Source organism: Podarcis muralis, chromosome 2 (genome assembly GCF_964188315.1).
Source record: "Podarcis muralis chromosome 2, rPodMur119.hap1.1, whole genome shotgun sequence".
In the NCBI taxonomy this organism is placed as follows: Eukaryota; Metazoa; Chordata; class Lepidosauria; order Squamata; family Lacertidae; genus Podarcis; species Podarcis muralis.
The window spans coordinates 73,580,649-73,606,056 of NC_135656.1; the positions used below are offsets into that span (position 1 = coordinate 73,580,649).

At 44.3% G+C, this 25,408-nt stretch overlaps 2 protein-coding genes across 3 annotated transcripts in view; one reads left to right on the forward strand and one right to left on the reverse strand.

Annotated features, from left to right (window-relative positions):
* The window catches only part of DNAH1 (dynein axonemal heavy chain 1), a 115,364-nt gene that overhangs the window by 1,250 nt on the left and 88,706 nt on the right, over positions 1-25,408 (reverse strand). The window contains exons 56-77 of one of the 2 annotated variants that reach the window (XM_028718743.2): positions 18,008-18,199; positions 15,743-15,910; positions 15,399-15,590; positions 14,827-14,958; positions 12,708-12,833; positions 12,207-12,326; positions 11,400-11,549; positions 10,643-10,803; positions 10,128-10,353; positions 9,834-10,029; positions 8,724-8,875; positions 7,427-7,623; positions 6,786-6,930; positions 6,397-6,555; positions 5,456-5,587; positions 4,707-4,877; positions 4,227-4,406; positions 3,027-3,203; positions 2,443-2,613; positions 1,585-1,715; positions 879-1,023; positions 332-538 (exon numbers count right to left, since the gene is read on the reverse strand). In XM_028718743.2, coding sequence (XP_028574576.2) covers positions 332-538; positions 879-1,023; positions 1,585-1,715; positions 2,443-2,613; positions 3,027-3,203; positions 4,227-4,406; positions 4,707-4,877; positions 5,456-5,587; positions 6,397-6,555; positions 6,786-6,930; positions 7,427-7,623; positions 8,724-8,875; positions 9,834-10,029; positions 10,128-10,353; positions 10,643-10,803; positions 11,400-11,549; positions 12,207-12,326; positions 12,708-12,833; positions 14,827-14,958; positions 15,399-15,590; positions 15,743-15,910; positions 18,008-18,199 — 3,630 coding nt within the window. Of the gene's footprint in view, positions 1-331; positions 539-878; positions 1,024-1,584; positions 1,716-2,442; positions 2,614-3,026; positions 3,204-4,226; positions 4,407-4,706; positions 4,878-5,455; positions 5,588-6,396; positions 6,556-6,785; positions 6,931-7,426; positions 7,624-8,723; positions 8,876-9,833; positions 10,030-10,127; positions 10,354-10,642; positions 10,804-11,399; positions 11,550-12,206; positions 12,327-12,707; positions 12,834-14,826; positions 14,959-15,398; positions 15,591-15,742; positions 15,911-18,007; positions 18,200-25,408 lie in introns of those variants that run through there. The other variant, XM_028718744.2, reaches the window with a different exon arrangement.
* Positions 22,666-24,310, forward strand: LOC114591572 (HAUS augmin-like complex subunit 3). The gene has a single exon (XM_077924782.1). It carries the CDS (start codon positions 22,926-22,928, stop codon positions 24,159-24,161), a length of 1,236 nt encoding a protein of 411 aa, XP_077780908.1. The 5' UTR covers positions 22,666-22,925; the 3' UTR covers positions 24,162-24,310.

Sequence of the window (25,408 nt, forward strand, 5' to 3'; positions counted from 1 at the left end):
CAGTCAGGTAAAAGAAATGTGCCAGTTTGAAACCACAGAAAAAGAAGCCTGCCTGTGGGATTATATCAAAGGAGTTTGTCTGTATCTGAGCAGAATGATTGTGTCTAGTTGGGGATACCTGTAGCACCACTCACATAACATAAACTACCAAATTTTAAAAAGTAGGGGTGTTCTGTGGTAATTGGGAACCACTGCTGTAGTGGTTTAAATGTAATGGGGGACTAGGAACTACAAGTACCTTTCACTTGCAAAGCTGACACTTGGGTTTTCAGTAGGTAAAAGGGTAAAAAACATCACTTGCTGAGCTTTTGATACAACATGATCCACTGACCTTGAAGTCAAAAGAGATGGTGTCTATGGATATGATAGACTTCCTGGCAAAGTTCTGCAGTGTCCCTGTTAGAAAAGCCTGTGGGAAGAAGAAGCCGCTTATCCAGAACACAGGTGGGATCCCTTTTTCAATCCACCTTTGCAAGAAGTCAATGCGCAGCAGCAGGTCGTTCACCCAGGAGGCCAAGGGCTTCAAGGAGGGATAGGCCTGTGGGAAGAATGGCATTGGAAGAAAGAGCTGTTGAGCAGCTGTAAGTCCCAGTCCTTTGAACTGCTATGAGGCAAACATTTTAAATGCAAATTAAAATTAACTCTACTTGGTCAGCCAGTAATCATTCTATGGTGCTAAATTTCTACAATGTAAGCAAGAAAAAGTGTTTTTTAAGGTTTGGCTTCATCTGTACATCTGTGAAGTCTGGCTTGACGTTCCTTATGAAAAACTGACCAGTCATAGCAGCTAAGTAGTATAGAGGTGTTTCTCCCATTTTGCAAAACAACCTGCTGCACTGCTGCAACTACCAAAAACTGTGCATAGCACTCAGAAGTACCTTACTATTCCACATCTCCGGGACAATATTGTTGTATAAACTGATGGACATCAGTTCCAGCTGGGATGACATCACCACTAGGCCTTTGAGAGCTTTCAGCAGATCTTTTAAACTCGCTGCAATGACTGCCAGCAGACGATTGTATCTGTGCAAAATCAAGGCAGGTATTCTTGTTTTAAAAAAAAAGCAAACTAATCCAATGCTGTGATTTTAATAACTTCTGTGAGCATATATGACTGCACTATTGTGTAAACTTGGGGATATCATGTTTAAGTTATATGCTGGTTTTCAACAAAATTCTCAACATTATATCATATGCAGCTCTGTAAAGGCTGTTTAAATTCATTTCCAGCGTAACTAGATATTAATATGTCTGAAATTTGAATTCTGGGATGGGGAGGGGGGGGTATTTGTTTCTTTCCACATTTCAATGTCAGAAAAGTTATAAATAGTTCAGTTTTCATAACCTTAAGCTGAAACACAAATTTATGTGCTGTGAGGGTAATGTAAATGGGGTTTGTCCTCAAATGCCCAAATAGGTGGAGAAAGGCAGCTCCTGCCTCATTTACCTGCCTGCAGATCTATTGTACCCACTTGCTCTCCCTAGCAGTTGCTCCTCTACTAGTTTCAGTTTACTAAACTGTAAACTCTGAGAGGCACCTGCAGAGGAGTCCTGCAAAGAGTTGGGTTAAAGTAAGACTTATACCTGATCACTTCCTGCGCCAAAACCGTGTTCATGGACTCCTCATACAGTACAGGATATCTCAGCATTACTCTCTGCAAGTCAATGGGCTCAGGCACTTTCTCCAATATATCTTTTGAAGTCTCCTCCACAATCTAGAAAATGGATGGAAAAGACGTGGAAGGAACAGTTTGTGGGTGGAGAACTTCAGAGCAGCTTATTTAAACTGGGTGAGAGAAGACTCATGTCTAAGATGAAAATTAAATTGTTTCTACTCTGTAATTTGTTTCTGCTCTCACATTACATATGCAATTTACACTGCAGCCAGGCTGTAAGGTCACCTAACTTTTAAGGTGGGTGCCTTTGCTCCCTTGAGATGTCTACTGTAAGACAGGTAGAGATCTTCACACAGCAAAGTAGTTTTGTAATGAGGACAATGCTATTCATTTAAATAATAATAATATTCTGACTCTTCGCAGTTCAAATTCTGTACAAAAAAGTGCTGAATTCTGTGATCTGTAGAAATTATGCACATTAAGTGCTGCTGAATATTCTTTTATTTGCATAACACTCTGCATGATTTTTAGTCATGGCCAAGAGCTCTCATTGCCTCCTGGAACTCTTGTTCTGCTTCCTTTCTGAGATTTCAGGAGACATTGCCCAAACACTTTTCAGGTGATCTACTCAGCCCTAAGGGCAAGAAATGTTTTTGTTTTAAAATGAAAGGGAAGATTCTCAGGGAGCTGAACTGGGCCCATTGTGGCATTCTGAGCCATTTCTGTTCTGCCTCTTGGTATACAGCCAGCTCTTTCTATTAAAGATTATTTCTGGGCGGGGGTATGCACTAAGTTCATATTCCATTAGGGTAGCAGGCTTACAGACCTCTTCCCTGCTCCGCCCTCCTGCTGTTGATGTCTTGGGCTGAAGTTGAATAATGGCCCCAAGGAGTGCAAAAGTCTCATTCTGAGCAAAGGTGATGTTAGCATTGTCATGCAATCCAAATATCTCGGGCATGTCATTGAGGGGAAGGCTCTTGATGTACTGGATGTATCCCTATGTGGGGAAATCAACACGCAGAACAATGAGGAGGAATTTTTTTAAGACAGACCAAAAGTAAACTACTGAAAGAAAAGGAGAAACGGTTCCAACAGTTATAAAAGAACACATTCTAATAAGATTGTTCACCTACCAAGTTGTGCTTATGAATTATTATGTGTTTGCCTGGTTAACCTGTCACTCAGGGTTTCAACCAAAATTTGTATTTTGGAAGAAGTGTTACAACCCCTGTGACAGCATCATGGATTTTGTTTCAGGAACAGACTCATCTGTGAGAGATCTTCCCAAATCTGATACAGACTCTTAGAAAAGTGGTTCACTTTTGAATCAACCAGGCACCTACTCAGACTAGTATAGGTTTAATTCTTTCTATAGTGCAGTGTGTTTGCCTACTAGTTTATGCAACTTACATTAAGGTCATAAGTGGTACTAATCTGTTTGTAGACACCAGATTCTGAGTAAGAAAACTCTGGATTGAGAACATCTGGGTTGTAGAAATCTTCCAAAATATTCATGATGCAGCGCCTGTCCCAGTCATCCGTCACCCGGCCTCCATAGTTAATCTCACCTGCTGTGTACTTCAAAACCTACAAAAGGACAAGGACATAGAAATAGCAGAGGAGGCTGTGGCTTGGGTACAAGAGGAGAACAATTTGGGGCACTTTGCCAGCCCTCTTTTTTCCATGCCAGAAGCCACCTTGAAGAACTGAAACACTCTCCAGGGAAAGAGCACCCATGCAAGAGATCACCTGGCTGTGCATGAGTGCAAGTGCCTTCTGTCATGCACAGGGATCCAAGTCTCCACCATCTACTTACACACGTCAATAACTTTTTTCTCTGGCTGGTTCAGCTACAGCATTAAAACAAGCACAAGCTTGGATTGGCTTCCCTCAACTACTCCAAACACATGGTGTCTGATGTTTTAATTTCTTGGAAGCTGCCCAAAGTGGCTGGGGCAACCCAGTCAGATGGGTGACATATAAATAAGACATCATCATCGTTGTTGTTGTTATTATTAATATTAGACAGGGAAATAAGGGCACACCATGCTGAATGCAAGAAATGGATTTACAGTTAACAAGCATGGTAGCAATGGATAAGAGGGTGCAGAAGGTTTGACAGTGGCTGGGAAGACACGGCTAGATGGGCAAGGTTTAAGTAATATTGTTGTTGTTGACAAACACTGACTAGTGATGAAGGCTGTGCAAGGGCAGATTATTTGGACCAGTCCAAATGAATCCAGTTTAAATATTTTGAGTAATTTAAACTGTACACAATATTCAGGCCCACTGCTTGCAGACAGATAATCCTGTCGCATCAGAGCATGTGGCAAGAGAGGCCTCAAGTATATTTTGCTGCAGCTGCTGTGTTGCAGCAAGTTATTCTACTGCTTCTCCAGAGAACTGAGGAGAAATGGTGAATATGTTCCGCCAAACGTGGAACTTCAGGCTATTTAGCAGTATTTCCAATAAGACTAGAAGCACTATCTGACCCTCTCCCCAAGTATTAGGTCACCTACATAATCCGTCTTCCTGGGAGGATTTTATTCCTTCACACACATTTTCTCACAGCCCAGATTTCACCCTTGGCATGCACCACTCTCCTCCTACCTTGTAAGGGATGTTTTCATATTCATCCAGAAACATCTTCAGCTGGCTGATGCAGATGCGCAGATCTCCGTCTGTGAACTCATAAGGAATGTTGAACCCCAGTGGCCCAAACTTCCTCCTTTCCAGTGCATTCCCATGGAAGAGGCAAAGCGAGAGGAGCAAGGATTTGAACTCTGTAAGCTGCAAGATGCAGAAATAATGAGGACATGCATTGAGAAAAGCTCTTATGGGTCCTAAGTGTCACAGGATAAGATGCTGCTACAACATTTCCATTAACAGTTGCTTCTAATGAGCAAGAAAGGCACCCCCCCCCAATCTGGCTGTACACCACTGTAACGTGGTACCCTTTGTGCAAAGAGGCACAGTAGCAGTGGAGAGGAACAGGGACTGATTCAGAAGCTAATGTAACCAATCCCTTGGCAGGAGAAAGCTAGGAATGAGAAAGTGCTGCCTGAAAACTTGGAAAATAGGACCTCTTACCTTGGTACAGGAGTTCAGAAAGTCATTGTTCAGGCTTAAGTAAGATTTCAGCAGATTAGCCTTTACTCCCCGTGGTGGCTCAATGGTCATCTTAGATCCGTTCTGGAGGATGGACACTGGAAACTTGTTACTAGGCAGACTGGTGAGCCAAAGTCTGAAGTCCCGGTGCACCTAGGCAATTGAAATATGAGCCATGTATAATCTGAAAGAGTTCTGTTCTACTTTTTAGAAACACCTACGGAGGAGTCTTTTCTCACTCCCATTAGAGAAGTGTTCACCCATCACAAAGAGACCAGCAAATATATTTCTCATAGGACGGAACAGTCAACATTTCTCTTAAGATATCCTGCTTACTCCTGTGAGCTTTCAAAGACATCCTGCAATAAGAATGTGTAAGGAGAACATCGAGAGAAAGTGACACTTGCTGCGAGTTCCTTTACAGAAGCAAAAAAATGCTCACTGGAGATTCTATTTCATCTTATTATCTTGCTCCCATATGGAGCCTCAAGATTCTGCAACTAATCCCTACCTCCTCCCCTTTTTTTGCCCAGCTTGTTGGCAGCATAAGCATGCTCTGCAAAGAAAGTAGAAAACTCTAGAAAGATCGTGCCTAACTACTGCTGTCCCATCACTTTAACAATTTTTCTACAGGTACCTATAAACATTTACATAAGGATCCAGGGAGAAACTTTATGGCTTCTGCTGAAAATGCACAGGGAAGCAAAAGCTGAAGTCCATCTGTGTGTCACCTTGTCAGGGTTGATGCCTTCAATGAGTCGTTCCAAAGAAGGCATCCAGCTTGGAGCCAGGTGGCAATTCTGGAAGAAGACCCACTTCCCACGCTCCATAGCACTGCGCATCATGGCTTCTGCGCGGGGACCCTAAGAAGCAACACAGAATGACACAGTTAGCCACAGGTCAGTCAGGGTGGCTGTACTATGTCCGCAGGGAATTAGGGAAGGCAGAAAAACTAAGAAAGCTGAAAAAACTAAGAAAGTCAGGTGGATGGACTAAAAGGGAGTTGGTAGGCACCACCAATCAGCTGATTGTCAGGGCTTGCATAACACTGTGCACTGAAACCCTGATGCCCATTGGGCCTTTTGTGTGCAGTGCTACACGAAAAAGGTCACCTGACAATGTGGCACCAGGTGATTGACAGGTGAGGTGGGGGATATAAGGATTTGGTCTGCCAGTTGGATTCAGTTCCCCACCCCTGACTTAAGGGCGTGAAGGTCACTTAGAGCGTTGTAGGCTCTCAAAGTCCATGTCTGCCTGCAGGAGACACCCATACAAGATGTAAGAAGGAATACTGCAGCACAGCAAACATGATTAAGAGTTTCACGACACTAACAAATTTATTATGTCAACCAGCTTTTGTGGATCAGAGTCCACAAGTGTTGTTACCCAGAATTCCTGAAAGCAGGAAAGTGTGTGAAACAGGTTTTCAGTATTTTGTAGTGGGTGCTGGAAGACCTGAATTCAGCTCCCCCCGGGTGAAACACTGCACTTAGACATGAAAACTCAGTGGTGGACTTGAACACATCCACTGCTCTTATACTTCGTTATCCACTCAAAGATAGTAATGGCAGGAATCTACTTCACAAAGTTCTTTGGAAAAGAGCTACAGAGCAATTAATGAGGATCAGCCATGTTTTAAGGGATGTGCAGCACTTTAGCACTGGGAACTTACTTGTCCCTGTCCAAGAGAAATTGCAGACAGTTTCTTAGAAAACTTCATTTCTTCAGCAAATTTATAGAGATCAGCAGCTGGGTCTGTGCCGGGAGAGAGGACGAAGATAAGAGGGGTAGTAGCGGCAGATTCCTTAAACACCACAGAGAGGTTTGCAGTCTGAAATGGGAATAAAGGCGGAATTTTTCTATTAAGCACTGGTATGGACAATGGAGAATATATTTGCTCAGAGTCAGTGCACAGCGTTTCCCCGTCTTACGCTTTGGGAATAAGGCCATGGCTAGACTTGAGAAAGAAGGCGGCAGGATGAGACACTATGAGGTGATGGTTTTGCCAAACATCTATCTGCTCACCCCTCCTACCACCCACGCTCAACTGCTGGTAGCTACCTGAGGCTCAATGAAGGCCTGCCCCAAGTTGGCAGCCACAAAGTCCTGCATTGCATTGGTGACTTTGTCCCCTCGCAGGCAACGGAGGACCAGCAACTTCTGGAAGGCATCTAACTTGGCGTCCCACAGGCCAGGCAGATGCTCCCTGCAAGAGAGGAAAGGGCTGTGTCAGGTTTTCACATTTCACACTGAAAATGTAACAGGCATAGGGCAAGACGACAGGCTTCTCAGAGTGGATTTCGTGTGGTAACTATAATGGGATCAATCTTTGTGACAGATCACTTGATGGCTGTGCTCTAGCTCCACTGCTGGAGGCAATATGCCTCCATACACCAGATTCTAGGAATCATAGGTAAGCAGAACGCTGTTACACTCCAGTCCTGCTCAGGAGTTTCCACAGCATCTGGTTGGCCACTGTGAGAACAGGATGCTGGACTAGCTGGGCCTTTGGCCTGAGCCAGCAGGGCTCTTCTGATGTTTTTAAGGGGCTGGCAAGGTCAGTAACATATCTCTAGCCATTTTCTGGGCAGAATTACCACTGGCAAGCAGTGGGGGTGAGGGATGGGGAAGGGAGGGCAGAGCCAAACAAAAAAGCAGTACAGGACCTACAACCCTACTGGGAACTGAAGGGGAAACGTCACCTGTGAGGTTCTGCGCTGTCAAAAATTTCTCGGAAACCATTCAGATTTGCCACAAAATCATCTGCAAAGCTGGAAAAATTGTGTAGGTTGGTCAAGGCCAAGATATCATTCCATGCTCTTTCGTATAACCATGCAGGAGCTGGATTATCCCGCATGGTCTTAACTGCGCCACCTGAAATTAGGTATCGCCATTCATCCTGAATGTAAAAAAATCACAAATAATAGATAGGAAGAATTAGACATTCTGCCTGTGAATTTTCCTTCCATGAACCATGGCCAGAAGTGCCAATGTATGGAGGTGTTCACCTCTCTGGCCCACAGATGGCAGGCTTGTCAAAATGTTTACAGACTCTTGACGAGGGACCAGTCAGCATGATAAATTGTCGGGGCAACCATCACTTCCATAAGGTATGTTTGTGAGGACAGTTCTGCACTGGTCACAAGTTTAAGAACAAAGGTATGTAATACTGCTCCACCTTCCCAGAAACGTAACGTTCAGTGACACTACTTTAGTTTGTTAAGGATGCTGGGATTTGGAGTTCTACAGTTCCCAGTATTCTTTTTTTTTTGGGGGGGGGGAGGTCATGTGCTTTAAATGTGTGTTGGATGTGCTTTAGTGTATGGTATGGATTTGCCCCAGGTATATATGTCTGGAAGCACACTGTAGCAGTAGCTCTACAAGTTGCAACTGCTATGGGGAACACAAACATTACATGGATGTTTTCTGCAGCAAACAGATGCTCCTCTGCTCAGGTAAAGGGAAGTGGGTGCTTGTCATTTCTCCTTTCCGTCTGAAACAGCCTCCCATATCCCTTCCCAAGGGTCACCCAGTCACCTCACCCCTATAACAGATTTTCAGGGAGTTCATGGAGCTGCAGAGGGAAAGGGAAGGTGGGAATGCCTCATTCCCTGAATTCTGTTCCATTCACAGAAAGAGTTAGGATCAAGTTAGCAGGTGGTTGTCATACATGCATCTCTCTCTCTCTCTCTCTCTCTCTCTCTCTCTCTCTCTCTCTCACACACACACACACACACACACACACACACACACACACACACACACCTGGCATAATCAGGTTTCCCAGATGCCTATATTTGAACATTCTGTGCCACCAGTGAAACACAGAGTGCCTTCAAACTATTTTAATAGGTGATGCTGCATTATATCATTGGGCTATGCTTTTAAGACATGTTTGTTGTACAGTGCGTAGTTACATGCTTTGAAAAGCAGTCTCATAGCAGTTCATGATCGCACAGATACTTGCTTAAAAGGGTCTGAGGACGTAGTTTCACTGACCATGTCTATTTTGCCTTCGTTCATCATGATCCGGATGCAGACGAGAAACGCAAACATGAGCTTGTGCTTCTCAAAGAGGCTCCGACACACATTGCTGTAGAGGCTGAAGGTGAGGTACTTATTGATATTTGCTATTCGCTTCTTTAGGGTGTCTGAAAAGAAGAAATCACAAAATAACAATGCAGACAGCAAGTAGGAGGAAATGACCCACAATATTGCCATACGCTTTAGCACTGTTTTCATTATTCAAGAGGACTTAGGCCTGCACTAGTGAGCCAGAAAAACTTCTCATGCCTCCTGTCTGGTGCTGGCATACTGAACACTGCCTGGAGAAATAAAAACTGCTAGGATGGCTGAAGGCCATTTAAAAGCCAAGTGCTTTGCACTGATAAGGATACCAAGTTAAAAGCTGGTGAATTTAAAAGAATTCTCTCATACAGAGCTTGACAGTAGAACAATTTAGATATGGTGAGGGAAGGGCAGAGGGCATCAGGAAGACCCGCATCTCTGGATTACATACTAGTTCTACAGCATATATGGCTGAATGTTGCCACCAGCATGATCTGAAATGATGACCCTCTTTATAGATTCAGCAAAGTGAATTTTTTTCCTGAACCCTGTACAGAAATAATTTGGGATCAAGCTGAAGTTCATTGAGATTCTGCAACTCTGGCAATAAGCTAGTAGGGGCTGATTATGATCCACAATGAGTAGGTGTACTCTTAAAAGGTTTGTGTGCCAATTTTATTCCAGCACTGAGCTCTACTGGATATTGAAGTGCAAGGATGAACAAATCTCCAATCCTTCAAAAGTCTGAACATCTTCCAGAAGAACTGCAAGACCACCAATTCATTTTGGGATGGCTTGTAACAAACATAATGGGATATAGCATTTGGGATCACCAATATATTACATATTTACTTTGCTGAGGTTACTATCCTATGGCTAACAACTTTACTATGCAATTCTGAACATTTGAACTATGAAATTGTCCTTTTAGTGTTGATCAGAGTATGGTCCCTTCCAACTCTACAATTCTATAGTTCTAAGTGAGACACTGAGGGGTTTGGGATGGGATTCTCTTCACACACAGCACATTATCAGAGGTACCTGCTCTCTCAGCGTTTGCAATTCCTGTCAGAAATATGTTGAGGAACCATTCCAATGAATACTGGTACATGGGATCGACATTGGCCAAGTCTGAGACACAGAAGAAGAGGATCTGGGTGCGGACAGCCACAGGCACATACTCCAGCCGGGTGATGTCAATATCCTTCTCTGTCTGTTCAGCTACCTTCACTTTGGCCTGCAGGAGATTCAAGACCGAGACAAAATGCACCATTCCATATTAAGTCAAAGCAAACAGCTGACAGCCTGCAGTGGAAGTGCAGATCAGTCACCAACCTGAATCTCCCCTGCTTTTAGCTTGGATGCCTCCAACACTTTGATAAGCTCCAGATCATCAACAGGGTTCCCCTCAGAAGAACTCAAGCGGTACAGGATCTGATCTTCTATCTCCTTCAGCTCCTGTCGCATCTTGGCATTACTGACAATCAATTGGTTCTTGGCCTCTTCCAAGTCAGGCCGCTCTTCAGCTACCACTTGGCCTAACAGCTGATCCTCTAAGCCACTGTAAAAAGAAAGTAACCACACATATTACAATTTGAACAACAAAGGGTCATATGGAATCTTCATGTTCTATTAGAGCTTGGTTTCAGACTTTCCCCAGCCGCAAACTGCATGCCCAGCAGGGCTCAAATTCATAGTTCCATCTATCAAGATTGATGGGATGCAACCTCTAACTCAGAACTACAGGTGGGGAATAGCAGCTGACATGATTAAAGTGGAGGATTTTTAAGCCCAAGAAGAGTATCAGAACACTTGCTGGCATCAGCAATGAAAAGTAGAGCTGGTGTTACCTGGGGGATAGGGTGAAGTTAATCAGCGTAAGCTTGGTGGACAGCTCTGGTGTGTAGTGGGGATTAGGTAGGTTGGTGGTGATGTACATCTTGAAGTCCTCATGGTATGGAATGATTGTGTCTCCCAGCTTCAACACTGTGCTACCTTGCTGCTTATAGGTCTGTATATCAGGGAAACAAGTAAAAATAAGCAGCAGCAACAACAAACATCTATGCAAACAGAAGAGACACAATTCTGTAACAGATAGTACCACAACGTGCATAGCCAACTCCATCCAACAAATTCATGTTGTTGAGAGTGTACGGATAGTGTGGCTTGGGATAGGCTAAAGTAGATGGTAATGGTGAGTCCAGAATGGATTTTTGCAGAATTTCTGGGCTAGTATCAGTCCACAACCAGAAGACAGATTTGCGTGTCTCGGCATCAAAGCTGCTTCCTAGTCCCAGTTGGTCCAGCATATCAACACATATTAACAAGCATTTTTCTTTCCTTCATTTTATGGATGATAACAGGGGAACAGCAGCTAATAGAGGCAACACCAGCTGTCAGGGGAAGAAGTAAGCCTTCTCCCACCGCCCAAAGCTTCTCAACTACAAATCTGCACCTTTGTAACCCCAATTCACACAGAAGATAGCAGTTCTTAAAGATGAAAGGCATTCCAACATTAGAGTAGCCCCTTCGCTCAGTGCTGACAGCAGAAAAGTTGCCAGTGCCTGCTAATACTTTATCAAACAGGCACTGAAAAATCAGGGGCACCTGTTTTAGCAGGACAGGTTCAAGGGCCGGATCCAGTTCTTCACCAACATTCTCCAGCAGGAACGGCTTTCCAAAACGAATGGCATTCTCCAAGCTGCGCAGGAAGTCCCGATCACTGAGCTTAGATGTATCTAACCCACTATCTCTCTCCTGAGAAACAGAGAAGGTGCAGAGAAACTCAGTACAGGTGATATGTGGGGGCCTGCTTGTGTGAATGTGGAACAACAAATGGAAAACTGATTAAAAGAAACATGGGGTGGGGGTGGAGAAATCTGAGCATAAGCATCCACTTTGTTAATAAATTGAACACAGCGAACACCCAGACCTGCGACTCAGCTCTCCAATGTGTGAAAGCAACCAAAAGGAACGTGATAACCACTTTCACTGCTCATATTTCTTCATGATAACAGTTCAATGCCCCGTTCTGCTTTTGCTTTTTGATCATGGCTTTTCACATTGCAAAATCAATACTCAGAATTGGCAGCTGAACCGTCAATCCCATGAAGTTTGGTTTTCTGCTTTAAAATTCTTAAACCATATTTCCATCATTTCATGAAGGAAAGAGCAGAATTTTTAATATTAATAATAATAATAATAATAATAAGATAATCAGAAGATTCAGATAACAAGGGTGTGTATTTTTTTTACATTTGCATTTATAGTTTGCAAACTGGGAATTTTAACAGTGAGGTGTAAACAACATGCCTTTATAGGAACATAACTTCAATCTCAGAGATAGGATGGGGTACCAAATCCCCTGGTACCGCTGAAGTGGATTAATGACTTTGCAGAAGCAGAAGCCCTTACCAAGTTTTTTATCCATTTGTTGGCTTGTCCCTGGGGGTCTATGAAGAGAGTCCAGCGCTGAGAGAACTGGGTTATCATTCCATTCTCCACAGACAAGGTATCATTGGGTAGACCTGCAATCTGCATAAGAACACATCATTTTAACAGTAAACACAAATTCTGCGTACTCTGCCCCTAAACAAAACTGCACTGGCAGTAACATATGTTCTGCAGCAAGGAAAATGAATTTATGTAACCTGTGCAAAATATGTCAATCAAGCAAATTTTCCATAATTTAAACTTCTGATAGCAGAGAAGAGGACAAGGTGAGGTGTGCAGTCCAACCCATTGTATAGTTATTCTGTGATTCACTTCTTCTTGATTTTTGTCTACAATGGAATTAGGGCCCAGGAAACCAAAGCCATGTCCACATAGCTAGGATTCAGCCCCACAAGTTAAAGTTATTCAAAGCATGGGAACACATTTCAAAACAATTCAGTCAGTGTATACTGTTAAAATTACCTGCCACGATCGGATTTTCACTGGGTCTCCAAGTGTGCCTATCAGGTTTGGTTCTTTTGTGTGTGGAACATTATACGTCTCAAGCTTACTTATCCATTCATCATAAAGTGAATTGCGGTAATGACCCTGCAAAGGAAAACTAAGCATCACTGATATTAAATCAGTATTACAGTTAGCTAAATTAGGCCAACATGCTGAAAAAGAGCATTGAGGCCCACATGCTTAGCTGTTCCAATGGGTTGTCTAGCATCTTGTTCACACAGTAGCCAACAACATACCTATGGGAAGCTCACGGGACATGAGCACAACAGCACTCCCCCCACTTGTGCTCCCAGGCAACTGGTATTTAGCAGTTCATCACTGGTTGGTGCAGTGGGGTGATGCCATCCTCCCAACGCCGGTGTTGCTGCTGTTTACAGTGTGGTGATGGGACAAGGCAATGGTGAGGTTGGGGCTACTCCGGTGCTCCTGCTGGGGAGCCTGTGAAGCCCCAGCCCTGCTACTATCCTGCCCCTGCACTGTCCTGTTAAGTGGCAGCAATGCTGGTGTCGGGAGGGCGGTTCTGCAGTGCAGCCCACTGTGCAAACCACTTCTGTACACAGCCATCGTGACTAGTAGCCACTGACTGCTTTCTCCTTCATGGATTTATCAACATCTCTTTCAAAACCACCCAAGTTGGTGGCCTTTACTGCATCACATGGTGGTGAAAGAGGACTTCTTTTGGTCTTTCCTAAATTGTCCAACATACAGCTTCATTGGATGACTGGCTTCAAGTATTAAGAGGGAAGGAGAAAGAATTCTCTCTATCCACTTTCATCTACACCCTGGATAATTTTCTATACTTCTATCATGTCCTGCTCCTTACTTGTATGTTTTTTCTAAACTAAACTGTTCCAGCCCCGTCCTAATTTTGGTTTCCCTTTTCTGCACCTTTTCCAGGTCTACAATAGCCTTCTTGAGATGAAGCAATGAGAACTGTACATAACAGTCCATGTGTGGCTGCACATCAATTTTTATAAGGGCATTATGATATTGGAAATTTTATTTTCACTCCCTTCCCTAAATGAGCCCAAATATGTAATTCCTCTTTTTATACAGCTACTGCACACTTGGGTTGGCATTTTCGTTAATCTATCTACCTTGACAAAGTATTATTTCCTGGACAGTGACCGCCAATTCAGTCCCCACTAACACATAGGTGAACTTAAGTTTTTAAAAACCCAATATGCATCACTTTATACTTGTTAACTATCAATTGCGCTGGCTGTTTCTCTTGTGGGACAGATTTAGTAAGTAGGAGAGGATGTATTCATTACAGTTATCCTTCCAGTCTCCCCATGTGTTTGGGATTTAAATGTTTAGAATAATCAGCTTAGTGTTTGCACTTAGAAAGCTAGCTGGTCAGAGTTTCAGATTACCATCCCTTGGCAGAAAAAATAAAAGCTAAGCAAAGGCTGCAAAACCTAATTGAATCCAGTTTTGAAGCATGCTCGCTTCCCCCTTTATAGTTACCACACTTGGAAAAATAATCAAAACAAAAACTGTAAAGTAAGTTAAAAATAGCGCTTACTTAAAGTCTTGCACTCATCTTCAACAAACACCAGCAAAAACAATGCAGGTAAAAATACTTCTAGGTTACAAAATTCATAGTTAAATTATAAGATTCAACTATGTCTGCACATGGAGAGAACAGAGACAGACAACTATCTCCATCAAAAGCATGGTGCAAAAGGACAAAGAGAGAGAGAGCAACGCATGTCTCATTTCTTCCTGCCACTGGAAACAGGGGAAATGACATCACACAGAGCTCTCTCTCCACCAGTTACATTCCTATGGTCTAAGACTGCCCATTTAGTAATTAATAGCTCTGTGGCCATTGGCCCCCGGACTTACTAATTAACAAGAATATGCACTGATAGATTTTGACTGCAACTATCCCAGTTTCAACACTTAGATGTTTGACAATTCAGCACTATGCCACTATGGTTTAGCTACAATGTGGGATGCAGCAGGAATTTGACCCAGAAACATATTTTCTCTTGGGGAACTTATTCTGTACCAGAACTAAATCAAGACACTGCTCAGGTATTCTGGAAAATAAAATATTTTTCCTACTCACTGTAAAAGGGCCCATGTATGCTATAAAGCCAGCTGAAGCCAACACATCCCCTGCAATGTTGTTAATCATATAATCCAGGTTCTGGACTGTTTCCTGCCAGCGTATCCTTTCATCAGCCAGGCCATTAATCAACTGGAGAAAAGAAAGACTGACATTAGTTTCTTTCTCAAAGAAGCTCCATCAAACCCTAGCAGAAAATGCCGCAGGAAAACAGTGACTGGGACTGCCCACCTAAGCCCAACTACTGATATATGGGAAATGAAAAAGCAGGTTTGACTCCCTGCTGTGATTAAGGCCACAAAATTACTATCGAAGAGGATTTGGTAAACTTACTTGGGCGGGCATAATTGTCAGAAGAAATTGGTGGTTTTACTAGTATTCCCTCCCCCCCCCCCCCGAGTTTCTGGATTGCAACTTGGAGATTGTGTCTGTCTCTTTAACAGCTCTGCTGATGTGAAACAAAAGAAAGCTGTTTCTTCGCCCCCAGTTCTTTCCTTCAGCCTCTGCTCCTGTCTTCCAACAAGTGAAGGGAATGGGGGAGGAGACTCCACAGGTGTGGCCATGGCCCTTACCTTGTCAGCCCGACCCAGTCTCTGCTCACACTGATCACACTTCATCTCGAGTTCCTCTTTTGTGGCCAGAGTACCTTGGTATTTGGCCTGCAGGTTGGCAATGCCATCTTCCACCTCTCGAAGACGCTCCTTGGCCTCATCCAGAATCTTCTGTGTGGCCTGGAGGTCTTCTTCAGCCTCCCTCAAGGCTTGCTGTGGAGAGAGAGAAATTTTTGTGAACGTCAAGTTCTGCCATAATTCCAAGGAAAATAATTGTGGTTAGCAGCAATGGGTGCGGGCAGAGGCTCCATTCAGTTTTAGGTGTACATGCAATAACTTTGAAGAAGCCCTGCTGTAGTTCTTACTCGTTTTGGCTCCACAGCTTTTGCCACGAAGTGATACTTATGCATGGCCCTGACCCACTGGCAGATAGATGTGCAGGCTTTGGACACTTTGGCTATGGCTGCTGGCTGAAATTCTTCGCTGTCGATATATGGCTGGATCAACTTAATTACTGAATCTGCAATGTTATCCTGAAAGGGTTAAAGAAGAGATTATGAGTGCTGGGAGCATCAAGGTCTGAGACATCAGGGGAGGCAGAACCAAATCCCATGGCAAAAATTCATCAGTGTGGCAGGAAAAGCATAAACTCCCAATTGTGCACTCCCTTCTCTGTTTCTAGCTTCAAGCCAAGCTTAAGCATTGCTTGTTCATTCCTTCAAGATGGCTTCTATTACTGCAAGGAAATGTGTTTGGTTTGTGGGCAATACAGGCTGTCATTACCTCCCCGAAAAGTGGAAGGAAAGGAAACCATTTATTTTCATCTGCTGGTTCAGGCCAAGAATCAAAAGGTGAGTAGGCCAAGGAGTGTCCAGTGACTAATCAGAGTCAAAAGGACAGCTGAGTATTCCTCGCATCACATCCCTTAATTGGGAACATCATCACTGACATTTGCTTCATAGCCAGCTTGTGACTACAGATAGATGCATGGTCCATGTTTTACGCAACCTTAACCAGGGAATAAATTGAGCCATTTCCTCCCAAAATTGGGAAGTGGAATGAACTTGAACCTCTTTCCCCATTTCACAGCCAGGGATTGCTTGCACACCTCCCAGATCCCTGGCAAATGTCAGCTTTGTGTGGCTAAGAGAGCTCTCCCCTGGCTAAGGGAAGCATCTGGGGCAAGCAGGCTTCACCTTGTAAAAGCCTTTAGCCTGAAGGATTCTCTGCAGATATAAGGTGTTTATTCCCACCAGCAGTTTCACTGGGTGTGGCTTCTTTCAACCCCTCTGTTTAACTGAATTGTAGTTTAATTGCTACGTTTAATGGAATAAGGTACTATAAAGGGGCTGCACCTCCTAAGAAATGTGGGGTGGTTGGTCTCCAACAGGAGCTGTACCTGTGAAAATTAATCTTGGGGGCAGGAGACGACTGGAGCTTGCCCCTACACAAAATCATTTTTCAGGTGCATCTTTTCAAAGCAGCCCTGATGGGCATCAAAGGAGATGACTGCTTTGAAAGATTTCACAGTCACGAAATGCTTCCTTGCCAGGAAAAGCCCTTGCCGAACTTCTCCTGGCTGTGTTTTTGGGATTTGTGGCATGGGCGGGAGGATATTAAACCAGGAGTTCTTGTCTCCCTTGGATTTTAATCCAGTCCAGAGAAGAATCTGAGGATTTGCAAGGATGGCTGCTTCTCTGAAATGTGAGACCCTGGAGCTCATATCTAGGCTTGAGCCAAAAGAAAATAAAGCAGGGAAATGGTAGATGCCTCCTCCCCTCCCTCCCTGCCAAATACATCAGATTAGGTGAGGTTGTGAGGGGAGGAAAAAGGGGCATCCTAGAAATCCCTACCCAGAGATGTAGCATATTGGATGTATTATTTCTCTGAAATATACGCCCATTAACTAATTAAATTGAGCTTTACTAGCATGAACCTAAAAGCTATGAGAGAAAAGCATTTGATTGACTAGATGGCAAGCGTAAGTCCCACAATTATGCCAACTACACTAGTACTTAAAGGTAAAGGTACCCCTGCCCGTATGGGCCAGTCTTGACAGACTCTAGGGTTGTGTGCTCATCTCACTCTAGAGGCCGGGAGCCAGCGCTGTCCGCAGACACTTCCGGGTCACGTGGCCAGCGTGACAAGCTACATCTGGCGAGCCAGCGCAGCACACGGAACGCCGTTTACCTTCCCGCTGGTAAGCGGTCCCTATTTATCTACTTGCACCCGGGGGTGCTTTCGAACTGCTAGGTTGGCAGGCGCTGGGACCGAACGACGGGAGCGCACCCCGCCGCGGGGATTCGAACCGCCAACCATGCGATCAGCAAGTCCTAGGCGCTGAGGTTTTACCCACAGCGCCACCCACGTCCCCAACACTAGTACTTAGGCTTGCCCTTTTTCTTTTTTACTAGCCCTTGCTCCTGAGCTTTTAATAACAACTCCCTCTGTAGACTTTAGCAGACGAAAAGTTTATTCCCATGCCAGGAAGTGCTTCACCTGCTGTTGCTTCCAGATCAAGCTGTTGCTAAAAGCACAGGAGAAGCCAAGGCCGTTTTATTCTGGTCAGTTGGATGGGAGGAGCATAGAAGAGAGAGAATGACTGGCTGACTGACTACTATGGTACTTACCTTATCATATTTAAACAAGCTTTCAAGAAATTTCCCTGGGTCCTGAAGAAGGACTTTGCCAGGTTCCCAATAGTCATCTAACTTGGAACCTAGTTTTTCTCCTGCCACTTTCTTGGGCTTGATACCCTTCATAATGCAGACAGCTTCAATCACCATCTTCACTCCAAGTGGAGGACGCTGCATCGCTCGCACCTAGTTGGAAACACGGGGGGGAAGAAGTGGATCAGTAATTCAGTATAAGGTCACATCTGCTGGAGGGCATTTCTAACTATCCTGGAGTTCAGTACTGAGGCATGAAATAAATCAAGATTAGAATATGGTCTTCAAAAGAGCACCACCATTCATAAAGTTGAGTGCCCTTTCTCTGATATTGCCATTGTTTATATAACGCTATCCATGCACACAGCACTTTACAAACAAAGAAAGGACAGGTCCCTGCCCCCAAGGGGCTTACTGTCTACAAACTGACACAAGGAAGACAACAAAGGAAGGGGTAAAAGGGGCAGGAATATGATATTACTTCAGCGACATGTATTTAAGCTTAGTTATAATGGGGAGCATGAGGACTAGCGGGGTTCTGCTAAAGGCTTCATGGAAAGGTAGGAGGGGTTTGAAGATAGGATGGCATCTTGGGGACATTCTGGGAGGCTGCAAAGAGCAAAAGACCTTTGGGAAGCAGAGGGTGGCAGAGAGGGACAAGTGAAGATTACAGGCAGGAATGAATCAGGATATATGAATGAGGGGTAAGGGACCATGTGGATAACTGAATAGGTAAGAAGTCTAGGAACTTAAGGAAGTGTGTCATATGGCCAGCATTATAAGAGAGTTGAAAGCTTTTTGACAACCAAGTGCTGGACTGAGGTGAGGGGAACAAAAATGAGGCAACGATGCTGAGAAAAGATTACAGTGATTAAGATGCAAGGTGACCAGGGCCTGAATCAGCTTTTGCCAAGATGTCAGAAAGAAAAGGACCAAGGGAAAGAGGGAGAGGATGTTGTACCTTTTCAACAGGGTAGATGGTGGTGTTATCAATGAATACTGATAGTGTGAGGGGGTTGGGACAAACAATGAGAAGTTTGGTCTTGGATGTAATGAGTTTGAGACAACAATGGAACTACCAAAAAGAAATAACCAGTGAAGTACTTGTACACGTGACATCAGGGGGGAAGGGGGAAATTTTAGGATAGCGAGGGCGAACTGGGCATTAGCAGCATACAGGTGGTACTTAAAGCCACTCTACAATGTGTGTAGAGGAAGAACAGCAGAAAGGCAAGAATAGGAAACACAACACAGAAGGAAAGTAGGAGAAGAGCTTTCTTGTATGAAAATGCTGAAAGAGCAATTAGGCATGTAGGAAAAGAATTCATGGAGGGCAGAATCATGGAAACTTAGGGCAAAAGGGGAGCCAAACAAGAGAGAGTGTTCAATTTGAAAGGGAGAATAGAGGTCAAGGGGAGTGAGGAATAAATAGAGACCTTTGAATTTGGTAGGGAGGAGGTGGTCAGTGATTTTGGTAGGTACAGTTGAAGAGGTGAAAAGAATTGCAAGAGGGAAAACTGAGATACCAGGAGTACACAGCATACTCCAGTAGTCTGCAAATTGCAGCTAGATGAGAAATTGGACAAGAGATTTATTTATTTTTTAGACTAGTGGAAAGGATAGAATCCAAAGTAACACTGTGTGAACATTCTGTCAGCTTAAGGAATTCTACTTGTGCAGTTGAATTTTTTCTCCTCCCTGCCACACATCCCTTAAATCTATTCTAGGGGTTTCCCAGCCCCATGAAACAGAATTGGAAGGGGCATGGAGTGTGTGCAAGGGGGGAGGGAGAAGGGGACAAGTTCCACTGCACAAGCAGACAGGATGGGCTTGCTGAAGACTCAGGGGCACCGACTTATAAAAAATATTGGGGGGGCCCATACCGGGGTCCTGCCCCGGGAAGTTTTCTAAGTTCCAATGTCAGCGGCGCCCGGCAGAGCAGCCCTCTCGGCCACGGCAGCCCGGCTCTCCCAGCCCCCGGGGGCCGCCCTCCTCCCTTGCGCACCCGCAGCGTTCCCGCCCGGGGAGGCGGCGCCCCCAGGAGAGGCGGCGGCGGCAGCAGCCGCGCGCGGCCCGGGCTCCCCTCGCCGGCCGCGGGAGCCAAGGCACGCGACGAGGGCAGCCGAGGAAAGGAGCGTGCGGCCCCGTCCTGCCCTCGCCACTCACCCTTCTGCAGCGGCCCCGCCGCAGCGGCGGCGACTCCTGCAGCGCCTTTTCCACAAGGCCCGGGCGACGTCACCGGCGGAGGACGTTTCCGCTGCGCGCGCCCAATAATTTTCTTAAATTATTGGGGGGGCAGAGCCCCCCCAATAAAATTTTTGAGGGGGCTCGGGCCCCCTCAGGCCCCATGGAGTCGGCGCCTATGTACTACCCAGTGGCATGTTTAAATGCAGTCATTTTGAAGGTGTGGTTCTTATTTCTTGGGAGGAGATGATAGCTGCCCTGAATATGGCTGCTTCTTTAGGTTTGAAACACCACCTACTTAGGTTTGATTTACACATGCCTAGTGGCATGAGGAAAAAGGAAGACTGGGTTCATAAACCTTTCATAGTGTAGAAAAGAGAATTTCAGGACATGAAGTGCAGTAAGTGTCCAAATCCTAGGGTGGCCAGTTGAAAAAGACAAAGCTCCCAAACCTTTAACAGCTATGTAGAAGAGAGATGTTAGCGGCTGCAGCACATAATATAAGCAACACAAGCTGAAAGTCCTCCTTCTACTTAACTATTAAAGGGGCCCAGTCTTCTTTTTCAGCAGGTAACTCTTTCAAATGCTCTCTTCTGCATATCCATTAAGGATGCAGGGCCCTGACCTTCTTTGTTGAACTCAACAACCTTTGTTGAACTCAACAACCTTTGGCTGTTCAGATGATGCTGAACTACAGCTCCCATCAGCCCCAGCAAGCATGGCCAATGATTTCTCACATCTGGTCTAGATCACTTAGTGTTGCCTAATTTATGACACAATCTTAACCATGCCTACTCAGAAGTAAGCCCTGTTGAATTCCATGGGGCTTACTCCCAGGTAATGGAGGTTAGGACAGTGAGCCTTAGTCACTCAAAGCTTTATGAGTGAAAAATATTGTGTTTGGCATTATATGAAAACTGTCCCTGTTGTCGTATCTTTGAAGATGGTTTCCTGTTTGCAAGTTGTCACTCAATGTTAGAACCACACTGAATGAGAAAAGAACATTTGTGTTTGAACTTTCCCCAGTTTAGATTATTGTCATACTACCTCTGTGTCAATGTATGTATGTGTACTTGGAAGCTTCACTAAATTTCCTTTCGGGTAAGTGTGCATTCAATTATGGATAAAACCACCTGATGCAAATAATGGCTGAAGTGTCCCAATGTTTGCCATCAGATGGCTAGATGCATGCAAGGAGAAGAATCTCAAGAATGTCTTTTTGGAATGCAATGGGATGAGCTCCCCTATTATGTATCAGTAGGGCTACAGCGCTGGGAAAGTACTGAGCATACTAGAGCTGATTGGCTTTCATTGCACTGCCACCTGTGAGCAGAAATTGTACAGACAGGATGGCAGTGATGATCAATACAAAAGGCAGCTACAGGATATAGGAGTACAATAATGGATAGAAACTAATCGTACCAATTTGTCAATTGGCTTCCGATATAGCTTTAACACAGCAGTTTGCAATCAGGACAATTAGCAGCCGCTAATACTTGATCTTTGTGCTGTGAAAAGTTCCCCCTGCTGGTTTCTGCAGAAATAGGTATAAGAGAACTCCAGGCTACAGTTTGCTCCCAGGGTTACAGAGGTAAGTTACAAAGAGTGGCTAAAAAAAGACTACATGCATTGTTGTTTTGCTACTGCACCAGTGGGGTTTTGATCACAGAATTGCTGAGTTGGAAAGGACCCGAGAGTCATTTAGTCCAACATCCTGCAATGATGTTGATGCAAATAAAAATGCAAAGTGAATCACTTGGCTCACAGGATTGCTCCAGGGTGGTTGTGGTCTGTGTGTGAAGAAGCTGAGGGATAGTATCCAAAGAGCAGAACAAGTATTTATGTATGGCCCTGAAACTTTTCCCTGACCATGAGCAATCCTGCTTGATCCTCCTTTATATTATAAGATTTAACCAATTCTTATTTGCATGCTTTCAAGATAAAAGCTATTTTAACACCCAAATGCATGGAGAAAGTTAACACTAAAATTCTCAAGGTGTGGAATTCAGATAACCGATACTGGGGGTGTGCATCAGCTCTGTGTACTTCCCAAATTAATGAGGCAAATAGGGGTGATTTGGGTAAGGTTTTCACATGCTTGAATCAGACTGACTGGAGACTCCTTAAAGTCCCAAGTTCCTTTGTAGAATTGAGTGCCCCCCATGCTGCTTTTCAAAATGAGAGCTGCATTCTTTCCCAGGGAAAAGATTCTGTATCCCCCAACGATCTCTCTGTGAGTTGGGAAGAGAAGCCTGTCTACTTGCATGGGTTCTTTGCTGGGTAACAGGCCCTTTGTACACCCCCACCCCACCCCGGAATGTATCTGCATACAATTTGGCAGACTTAATCAACCCTAGCAGGGCTCCTATATCTGCAAATTTCATCAAATTCTGTGAAATGAGAAAAAATTATAGCCATGTTTAGATACATGAATGTAGGGAAAGCAGAGCTTTGTTTTTAGTAGAATGAATTTGATTCCCCCCAAAATGAGTCAAGCTGGAAAGATGGAGTGACTCCAAAAAAGACTGGGCTGCTTCCCAAAGCTGAAGATACAAGTCAAAATCTTATAGTTGGTGCACACCTCTATTAAACGTCTTACTTGTGCAATGATAGCATAGGTGGGCACAAGGGAGACCTCCCTGCATTTTAATAAGCAAGTTGCATCTGCTCCCTCCAGGGTTCGAAGAACCAGAACATGCTCTCACGGAGACGCTCCAGAGTTTTCCTCCTGGATACAGTTGACAGAGGAAGTGAGTTTGTGGAGACCCTGAAATTTGTTTATCCCAAGGCAGATGGTCTTCAGGAGAAAGACTTTGACTGGCTCTTTGATTGCCCTGAGACAGAACAGTTTCTTGAGTCTTTCTGCAACATAGTGGGGGAGGAGAATGTATCCAGTTCTACAGAACTGGAGGCCTATGAGAAACTGGTCATTTCCGGGAAGCCTGTTCTGGAAGGTGAAGCACTGGAACAGGTGTTGAAGACCTGCCGCCAAGCCTCTCAGCTCAGGTGTGCTATGCAGGAGAATGACACCTTGCCTCTCGAGACACTTGAACAAGAGGTGCAGATGCTGAAGAGCCAATGCGCCTGTCGGGTAAAGCGCCGCACCAAGCTCCAAATTCGTCTAGCCAGCTTGAAGCGGGAGCTCTGTCATTCAGCTGAGAAGAAAGAAAAAGCAAGCCGGGAGCTGAAGAAGGCATACCTGCGGCTAGAGCCAGAGAACTTTCAGAGCAATGATGCTCTCAGCCAAGCCTGTAAGAAAGTAAAGGAGCTGATGCAATGGCACAGGAAGCCTGCAAGCAAGCGGCAGGAAGCCTCAATGGCAGCAGCGGACCTGGAACGTTGCCTCGAATTGGAAGAAAAAGTCACAAAGGCTTTATTGGGATTCTCACCAAAGGTCTTGCCAGATGTTGTCAGCGATGTGGAAGCTGATCAAACAGTTCTGGTGAAAAGGGGGCAGGGAGACTCTTGGGAAAAACTGAATACAGGGTCTATGGAAAGACGAGCTCAGAAAGTGCTGCTAGATAGTAAGAGTACAATCTGCAATGATGATTCTGAAGGTCACAAAACGACACATGGCACGCTGAAAAGCCAAGTTCTCTCCAAGGGGCAGCTGGCCAATAAGAATGAGCCAGAGTTTACTTGTAAAGCTCTGCCGCAAGATATGGACCGAATGGAAAGTGAGAACTTCAGAACCATTCAGGATGGTTGTCAAGGAGGGTTGAAGATGCGGGGAGAAGCTGCTGAAATGGAGCATGCCAAAGACGACAAGCTGAGCAGCTATCAGGAAGAACTAGAGCGCATGGCATTGGCTTACATGTGCAGTCAGGAAAAGGCACTTGTGACCTCTGCAAACATTAAAGGAATTTCATATACCTTGAAATGGGCAGGGAAGGCCCTCAAGGCTGCTAAGGAGAACAAGGTAGGTCACTAGCTTCCTGGCTTAGACAGACAGGGTTTAGTAAATGACAGTAAGCACCTGTAATACAATAGTCTCTGCAACACAGAAATGCATTGAGAGAGAGAGATACGACTAATAAAAGAGTGAGACTCTAATTCACCTGTTGCACTTGGTGAATGGGTTTGAACCACTAGACTTTTTTCACCTGTAGTGAATGCACTCTTTTTGTCACACAAGCCCCTGCTTGGCTCTGCATTAATCAGAGCTGGTGTTTGATTCTGTCCACCTCTGACTGTATCCATCCACCAAGAGCCAACCCCTGTACATTAAAATTTTGTGGAAGTAGAGGGCATTCCTGAAGGCTGAAACTGGTAGGTTTGGGATAAGGGACATGCTTCTGGAGAAGAGGAAATAAATGAGTGGTGGTGGTGGTGGTGGTGAAAGCAGTTTCTCTAGAGCAACAAAGAAATCCCTTGCTGGGATGAATGAAAATAAAAGAAACATTAGGAAGTGGGGCAGGGCAGGAGAGGAAAGTAAAAGCAACATGCAGTTTTTCACTTAAAGTCTGTACTGTATATCCAACATGTTCTCAACCATGAAGTCAAAAACTAATAGATTGGGGTGACAGCAAAAATCCCCTTGAAATGTTCATATTTAAGTGACATCTTATTTATATGTAAGCTTAATAATAATAATAATAATAATAATAATAATAATAATAATTTTATTTATACCCCGCCCTCCCCAGCCCAAGGCCGGGTTCAGGGCGGCTAAAAAGCAAGAATAAAAACAAGTTGAATGAATACAACTTAAAAACAAGATTAAAATATTATGTATTAACTATGCTGCAAACACAGACAAAAAGAATACTTCTGCCCCCATGTTTTGAGTAAATTTTTACCTCCCACTTTATGGACTCTTGACTGCTAAGCTTTATAAAGAAAGCTGATATAATCACTAGGCTTAGAAAATCAGAACTTAACAGGTCCTCTGGACCAATCTAGTCCTAAGCTATTTGTATTGTGTTCTGCATTATTCTCAGTTTTCTGAGTTACTTTTAACAAGATATATGGGTTTAGATATAGGGAGAGTACCATGATGTCATTCCCAATAGTATTTTAGTTAGAGTCCCATGGGTTAGGAGAATACTTGCCAACAAAACTGGTGGCTTTTCTTGCAAAGTTCGTAGAGGCCTTCAAGAACTGCAGGGGGATGTGAAATTTAATGTCCTTCTCTTCTACAGGTGGAGGAAGAGAAAGGAGAACTGTATCTTCGTAGAG